Consider the following 9,291-nt stretch of genomic DNA (forward strand, 5'->3'; position numbering starts at 1 on the left):
ACAAGAACAGCTAATAAGAAAAGCTTTTTCTCAAAACACCAACATTCTCGCAGGTATGGTAGGATGTGACTCAGTAGAAAAATCCAACAAAATGGTTAACATTTCTAACATTCACAAAGAACCAAAAAGTTATTGAAATGCAGGTTAACGAACGACCCAACATGTTAAATTTCAATATTGAAAATCTGCTCAATATTGTATATGACAGAAGTAAAAGGATTATTGTCTTCAAGAAGAATGAATTTAATATCTTCAACATATGATCTTATGTTACCTACCAAAGAATATTTCTATTCTATCCATGGCATATATGAGTTAATTGCCATCTGTTAAAAATAATAAATTATACAGTCAACCGAAAGAATCAATAAAATAAATTGTCTCCAAAAGCATATCTCAGGCACTGGCCTTTTTTGTTGTCTCGTACATCTCGTTAATGATATCCTGTGCATAAAAAATGTGGCAGTCAGTACTAAGACAATATTGTAACATTTTCTAATTGTATGAAACATAACAAAATCCCGAGCTTTAACAAGTTATACCTGATAATATTTAAGCAACTGGGGTCTCTTTTTCTTAAATGTTGGCGTGATAAGGTCACGTTCCATGTCAAACGGAACTGGTTCAAGATGAACGGCTTTTATAAACTCAAAACCTTTCAACTGCAAAAAGAACAATAATCAGAATCGACATAAACCTTATGGAGATGTTCCTATATACATACTTGCAATGCACACTCGATCTATCACATATTTAAAAGTTCAGACAGGTATGTGATCAAGTGATTTCAATCCTACCATTTGAGGAATTCTCAAATTATCTAGTTAAACATATGCTGTATATAGTATAACAAATTAGAAAAATATTATGAAATAGAACAAGATAAGACCTTCTTTTCCTTTGCAATCTTTACGAGCTCTCCAACCATGTATTTTTTTGTTTTTGAATCTTTACAGAGAGATTCAAAGTCCATTTTTATACCTTCTCCTTCTGCCCAAGCTTCAAGCACTTGCTTGTGTGGGTTAATAACAGCCACAAGGAAGTATTCAAAACTGTTTCCATAGACCCATATCTGAAATTAAGGAGGATAAAACTCAAACATGTCACAAAACATTGTCTGCTCGTGAAAAGAAGCTGAAGCTAATTCCTTTATTACAGTCTTCGCACTAAACTAAGCCTTTAAGGGAAGATAAATTTGTTAGAATGATAGGGCTCTATAACTATTTAAAAGGTTAAGACAACTTACCGATTCAATAGCCGAAACTTGAGCATAAATATTCTCTAGGTTTTCAACAGCAACATATTCTCCTTGTGAAAGCTTAAATATATTCTTCTTTCGGTCGATAATTTTCATACTTCCATTAGGTTGCCACTCTCCAATATCTCCTGTTTAATAAATCATGCATGAATAAAATGGTACCATATACTGCAACAACATATACACATAATCAAAAATTCAACTTAAAGAACCTGAATGGAACCATCCATCGGTAATAGCTTCTTTCGTAAGGTCTTCGCGTTTGTAGTACCCTGAAAATACACTACTTCCCCTCATACAGATTTCTCCTCTTGGAGTGGTTGCTAGTGCATCATATCCCATTTCAGGTACAGATTCCAGACACACATCCAGATATGGTAAAGGAGGGCCAACGGTACCAAGCATGTCTATTTCGTTTGGTATTGCCAAAAAGGATCCAGCACATGTTTCGGTAAGACCTACAACAGCCAAAATTAGATCCATTATCTAAAATCATCTTCTGTTGACTTAATTAATCAATAATCACATGGATAAAGGTAACAGAAGTTCATGATAATTCAAATGTTGAGAAAGAACATACCATATCCTTGTAGGATATGAGCACAAGTCACCACACGCAGGAAACCTTCAACATGCTTAGACAGAGGCGCAGCTCCGGACAAAATAATACGTACATTACCCCCTAAAGCATCTTTTACCTGACCATGTTTCAAAAACATTATTAGTAGTAGTAGTAGTAGTACAGGGAAATTTTGTTACGGTTGCTGTTTGTTCAGACCAAGACAACAGTGAATTAAAATATATGAAAATACAATCACCTTATTAAATACAACTTTGTCAAATAATGGAGACGCTGAATCATGTTTTTGCCCTCTTTTCATGTTAAGCAACTTGCTGCAACATATTTCATAGTTTGTATAATCAGAACATTGCAATGCATCGTCATCTTCAAAATGAGATTTTGTGTGCTTTGATTTACATATGAACATCATACAGTAATGAATCATATTTCAATCATATAACTATTAATGCAAAAACACATTACTTACAATGAGTAGGCAAAATTGAACATTGTCTGTTTCACAAAACCCCCCGTCTTAAGCTTTTGTTGCAAACCTGTGTAAAAGATGGAGGTTGAGATTTTCATTGCATTATTATCATTATTATTGGTGAGAGGAAATACTTTTCAAATAAATGTAGATTAGAATAAGGAATTCAAGAAAAAGACCACTTCAATGACTAAAATCTAACTTAAATAGGAAAGATCATAATTTTATCATAAACATCCCATGATGTAGGAAAGAAAGATCACTAAACTTTCAACAATGATAAAAACTTACCTGTGTACACTCTATCAAGCACACGGGGAACAGCAATAAAAATCGTTGGTTTTAACTCAGCAATGTCTTCCATCAACAATTTGACATCCTGCAGCCACATTGAATAAATAGTGCTCGTATTATCATCAAATACAAAATTGGCTTTACTTGAAATTATTATTTTGTTAAAAAAAATCAACAAACTATTCATCCTTCATTCAATAATGAAATATATCTACATATGTGTGTGTATGTAAACTCACCCCACGCCAGAAACCGATTGAAGCACCAACCCAGATCATTGCCTCTTCAACAATCCTGTCAAAGATGTGTGCAAGTGGAAGGTATGATAGGAATATATCTTTATCATTCAACTGCAGGCAGGAACAAGATAAGAGGGATATTAGGAATGTAAACCATAGGATAGCAGAACATTCATTATCCAAAAACCAAAAATGCATTTTAGGAGCAATTTAGTTTTGTAAAATAGAAGCTAGAGGACTCTAGTGTCGAGGAATTTGAACAAAGTTACTATTGTTTTGCGATAAGTTACTTAGTACAAAAGGCTGTCAAACAAGGGCTATACCATTGTTGTGTAGTATAATTTGATCTACATGCCATTTTTCGCAATCCGCGGTTGAAAACACTTCAGTGAATTCTTATGAAAAAACGGATAAGAAAAATGCAAGAAAAAGAAATGATAAAAGAAAACTACCTCTTCGTTGCAACTACCTAGTAGCAGCGTTATGCCAGCTAAGAGTGTAACAATGCTCTCATTGGATATCAATACTCCCTTGGGATCACCAGTGGTTCCACTGGTGTACATTATTGTACATATGTCACTTTTCTTTTTCACAGGAGTATCAAAACTCTTATCATGTCCCTATGACATACATAAAAAACTCGAATGAGAAGTGTTACCACAGAATGTCCATAAAACAACAGGAACATAATTACTTGCTCTTGTCGTTTCTATTTTCGGAGTTAGAAACATAAATAGCAATGCAAGTGACTCTAATGTTTTGTGTTAGAGTAGTTGTGCAGGTGAGGCCAAGTAATTAGAGAAGTAGCTTCCTTCATGAAAAAATGAAAAAAGATAGGAGGAAAAAGACTAATAATATGAAATATTGATAGCTCACCACTTCTAAAAATTCATCCCAGGAATAAAATTTCAGCCCAAACTTGTCAACTTCTTGCTTTTGTTCTGGAGTAACCTTTCCAAAGCTCACAAGTGCTACACAAAAATAGATAAATAAATAAATGAATACATAAAGGTAGTTGCTTCTTTCATTTTAGAAAAGGAATGGAGAAAATCAATGGAATTTACTCTTGAGATATTTTGCTGCATTTGGAAATGTCTTTAATAACTGAAAAGTTTCAGAAACAAATATATGGATAAGACTGCTGTTTATATAAAATTGCAGAACTCACATTCTAATCCTTTCTAATAAAACACTGCTAATATATCACAGATTATTTCAATAGGTAAACCTCAGGTATCTTCTTTTCTTCAACAAATGCAAGTGAGACTTCTGCATGGCATATGATAAACTCCACAGCCCCGGCACCTAAATTGACATTTGGAAAATAAATATTAAAGTGATTTGTGTCAAATCCTATTATACTTAATGATTAATTCTGATACAATATCGGTGTAAAAAATATACTTGTTAATCTATCATAAATCACCCTTTATATGACTTTTAAGCTATGATTAAAGTCAATTATTTTTAGTGATCTAACGATCATGATTGACGGATGGTGCAAAAAAAACTTAATATATACCTCAACATAATGAATCTTGTGTACTTATTGGAAAACATATTTAAGATGTGGTTAGGTCAGTCCACAACATGATATAGCTAGATAAATGCCAAGGAAGGTGAGATCATACCTAAGGTATCATATAAAGGAACACAAAGAAGTCCATGAGCATTGCAGGCCTGCAGTTATGTTAAAATATGCAAAGAACTTTTTGAGTTGAAAGGATAACAGAAGCTAGTTTAGCAGTATTAAAATTGATCATCACTATAGAAGACATAGCATGTCCTACAGAGAACCAAACATTTAATAGATGAAACAAAGTTTCAGTTTAAAATAGCCTTGCTCTCCTTCTGCGTTCAAAATGGATCATAAACAGAAAAGAACAGTCATATTATTACATTATTAACAACAACAAAAAATGTAAATATACAACACAAAGGTACAAACAAAGATCAACAGATAACAGATAACTACAACTGAAACCTCCAAAGATCACGGTAGAAGAAAAATAATATGCAAAGAAAACAACATAGAAAACAAAGAGAATTTCAAAATAACATGTACCTCCATGCTCATAATCCATTCCGAACAGTTGGCTCCATAAATACCACATTTTACTCCCTGAAACCAGCAATATACATATTTAGCTTTGCATAAACAAAATGCAAGAAAAGATATTGATATGTATGAGGCAAAAGATATCATAGTCCTTCATGATCAAGCTATTTATGAAGATTTCAAAGTATTAATAGCGAAAACATATTGTCCAAGAGAAATAAATTAAGAGGATTTTGAATTTGTCTTTGGTAAACAAAACTAGGGGTGGCAAACAGGCATGTCCATCCTGTTTAGACCTGCCCTGCCAAAGCCCTCAAACAAACAGGGCGGACATAGTTAAGAGTGCAAGCCTACAACTTTGCCCCGCCCTGCGAAAAAACGAATAACAAGAGAATTGCCCGGGAGCGGGCCCATTTTTCCATCCCTATGCAAAACAATGTACATCAATCTTGAAGAACAAATAACAGAAGAAATGAACATCACATTATGTAGTAAGAATCCAGGAATTGGAGTAACACATTCAAAGAAGATAAAAGGACCTTTTTTAGCTTGATTTATTTGAATTTACTTACTAACATAGCATTTGTGAGAATTTATAGAAGCAACTTATGACTTGTCCACAATATATGTTCTAAACTTATCTTTTTGTTACAAAAATTGCTTATACAAAAACACATATATAATAAACTTTTATGTATAAGCTGTTAATGAAGTTGTTTACCTAAATATAGCATAAAACAAGGGAAAGAAAAAATAATGAGAAAGAGTAAGGCGAAAGCAATCTTCAAAGAGTAAGCACATGCGACTTACTTCCCCATAACCACAAGCACGAATGGAATTTCCAAGTTTGACCACCAAGTCATACACTTCCTTGTAAGTTTGCCACTTGTAATTTCCAGGCTACAATGAGTGTGACAAAATTAAAAAAGTAACAACACATTTGCAGAATGTCAAAAATGAAAGAAAGGGCAAAAGATTGTTTACTTTCCCATCCACTATTTCACGGCGACCAAGCATTCGATTTGTTGGATACTTCTCAACAGCCGTCCTGTGTAACCACAAAAATAATCACAACTTAAACCATCACTCCTTTCATGTCTCCCTCTCTGTGTACGTGTAATTTTTTCTCATTTTGCCTCTTTTTTTTATAGTACTGTGTATATCAATTATAAACATTCTCAATCCCTCTTTTTGAAAATAACTACTCAATTCATTAATTCACACGTATTTAAAAAAACGTATTAATGACAGAAATTTTTATTAAAGAACTCTTATAGTGTAAAAGTTGAAATATTTACATTTTCATAAATGTAAAGTGGACGATACCAAATTGAAAGTAAAAAATTAATTAATGTTGTGCTGGAAACACTAAAATGAATTAATTATTTTAAAAGACATTTATTTTTAAGTTTAATAAACATGCGTTGATAGTAAAGAAATAGAATTATTTTCTAACTTTTTAGTGTATATTCTATTTTCTCTTTATTTATTTTTAATTACATTAGTTCTATTTTAATACATAAGTGACTATACTTCTATCTTAATATTGATTTTCTCTTTTGATGTGAAATTTTTAGTTCTATCTTTTGCTATATATACACTCTTTTGATATTTAAAACTAACCATATTTTTGTATTTCTTATTGTCTCAATCAACTTACGAGCTTTCTATTTTTCAGATTGTGGCTTGTTTGGTTGCACATTTTATAACCGAATAAGCGCGTCTGCGGCAATACCTAGGCAAAGTAACCGCAATTTTTAGAAACTACAAAGGGAAGGTTTTACATTTAAGTAAAGATTTGCCGCAGTAGTTTTGAGCAGGGTTTTAAAAAATAGTTCTCGGCCGCAAAATCAGATGCGACAAAACAATAGTGGTAGATGTCGATATCAAACGTTTTTATGTTATCGCAATCAGTATCACAACTGCGACGACTGCAATCAATATCACAACACTGAAATCACAAAAATGAAAAATGAATAACCAGGATCGTTTTTTTAAAACCATGATTTTAAGGCGATTTTGAAAAGTTACCACTGAACCAAACAGTTACTAAATCAATCTACCTATCAAATTAATTTCAAGAGATTTATTTCTCAGAGGAGATCCAATAATAATCTCTCTCATTCTACATTAATTACTGATAATGTTCAACAATTTAAAATTAAACCTTCTAATTCGGCTCTAAGATTTCGAAATTAGGTGAATAAACATTGCATTAAATTCATCAAATCCAATCAAATTAACATAACGAGTTGATTAGCATATACATTAAAAAATCTAAAAACAAGGAATGAAAAAAAAAAATAGCGATCTACGAAAGATGAAATGACAGACCTAAAAACATCCCAGCATGAATCGAGACCTTCGATGGAAGGAGCCGATGAATGATCCTTAGAGAAGCAGTTACGATAGACGGGACCTAGAGATGGCTTACCGTCTTTGGCTTCCCTCGCTTTCTCGACCTCGACGATGAACGATTTCTCTTCCGCCATTGATGAAGGAAAATGCAATGCAATTCGAAGCTACACGGAAATAAAAAGAAAGAGAGGGTTGTGTGTGTGTGTGATGAACTGAATGACGCTGCATGTGTTGTATTGTGTTACGTTCTAACGCAAGAGACGGTTACGATTGGGTCAAAATTTTCACATTATTATTATTTTTTATTTCTCTTGCCTCCTCTAGTTTTTTTTAACGAATAAGAAATTAAATTTGAGAGTTTCTAAACTTTCTATGATGCATTAGCATGTTGAAGGGGTTTTTGTGTAGTTTTTTTTAACTAATAAATTAATGAAGGTATTTTTTTAATCAATAAATTGTTTTACTTTAAAAATATATCATTTCATATGACATTGAGCAGCAGTTTATTTTTACTTTTTTTTCTTCAATTATATTTATTATTTACTATATTTTTATATAATAAAAGGAAAATGCTTAATGTTAAGAAAATATTAAAACAAGAAAGGCAAGAATAAATCTTAACCATTCAATATCACAACCAACCCATGATTCTTATTAAAAAATAAATTAAATTAAAAATAAATTTAAAAAGATCTACTAAATTAATGACACATGTGCTTTCGTACTAAATAGCATTCCTCATAATAAAATATATATGTTAAAAATATTTACTACTTTTGTTTCTTAATGTAAGACCATTTTGATGAAAACACTTAAATTAAGAAATCTGATTATTGTATTAAATTGACTACTATTTCTATTATGTTTCCAAGTTTATTTATTTAAAGAAAGAATTACTTAATGTTTTCATATAATATTTAGGAGAGTACTTAAAATAATTCTTTAAGTGTGGTTGATATTATTTTTCAATAAAAATATGATAAGCGTTTGTCTTAAATATATGTAATTTTTTTTTCTATTTTTACTCCTTATATGATGTTAAAGTATATTTGTCATATATTTATTGACAAATAACATAAATTACATCTTAAGAATTGTAGGTAAAATTTCTCCTAATATTTATTATAGATTGTGTAAAAAAAGTAACTTTATTAGGAGAAGTGTGTTGTTAAAAAAACAATTATGATTAAAAAATTTAAAAGAAATTATATATTTAGAAAAAGAACAAACAAAAAAATTCAAAAGAGTCCTATATTTAGATTTAGAGACAAGGATATACATATATGTGTGAGGTTTGGGTCTTTGCTATACAAGTGGACTTTAAACAACCTTTTAGCGAACCATTCAAAAATCTAAGCACCCACATCAAAGCTTCCTAATGAATCTGACCAGGATTTGTCATATGCCATAAACTGACCTACTATGTTGACCATATATATTAACTATTAAGTATGGTCTACTATAAACTATACCATACATAATACTTCCAACCTCACTTGTTTAGGGAGTACTCTCCTTTATCTTCTCTGTATTAGTTTGAAGACATTGTTTAAATGAAAGCTTCATGTGATGATCCAAAGAAGTGTTGACGGTTTTACTATATTGTATTCTAAATCGCTCCACCACTTTCTTCAAGTAACTAAATTGAGATAAAAAATAATTCACTCTGTTTATGGCTTCTCATGATATCAATACTCACGATTATTTTAGCTTCACCAAAAAATTTCATCTCAAATTCACTATTCAAGATCTTCTTGAGCTTACTGATCTCATTTTTTCTAGAGCTTGCCATCAAAATATCATCAACATATATAAGGAGGTAGATACTGACTTTATCGTTCCTCTTCAATATGTATACACGACTATCATAATTAATTCTTAAAAAACCATATTAAAGAAAAATCAGCAAACCAACGATACCACTGCCTCGGGCTATGCTTTAACTTATACAAATATTTCTTCAACAAACATACATTAGCCTTATCTTCTACAAAAAACTTCATGTTGTTCTATGTGGATTGTCTCTTCAAGGTC

The 9,291-nt window shown here is 31.5% G+C and overlaps 1 protein-coding gene across 1 annotated transcript; it reads right to left on the bottom strand.

The window, feature by feature from the left end:
* LOC131603711 (long chain acyl-CoA synthetase 5-like) lies at positions 1-7,568 on the bottom strand. Its single transcript, XM_058876127.1, has 19 exons — positions 7,234-7,568; positions 5,884-5,947; positions 5,710-5,799; positions 4,906-4,962; positions 4,472-4,520; positions 4,069-4,145; positions 3,905-3,944; positions 3,717-3,811; positions 3,293-3,460; positions 2,841-2,951; positions 2,599-2,686; positions 2,308-2,374; positions 2,077-2,152; positions 1,839-1,956; positions 1,471-1,716; positions 1,247-1,386; positions 890-1,072; positions 543-662; positions 1-444 (listed from the first exon to the last, which is right to left on the bottom strand). The coding sequence occupies exons 1-19, from the start codon at positions 7,389-7,391 to the stop codon at positions 397-399; spliced, it is 1,995 nt and encodes a 664-aa protein (XP_058732110.1). The 5' UTR covers positions 7,392-7,568; the 3' UTR covers positions 1-396.
* Between the last annotated feature and the right edge of the window lie 1,723 nt (positions 7,569-9,291).

The sequence above is a fragment of the Vicia villosa genome, linkage group LG5, assembly GCF_029867415.1.
Source record: "Vicia villosa cultivar HV-30 ecotype Madison, WI linkage group LG5, Vvil1.0, whole genome shotgun sequence".
NCBI lineage: Eukaryota > Viridiplantae > Streptophyta > Magnoliopsida > Fabales > Fabaceae > Vicia > Vicia villosa.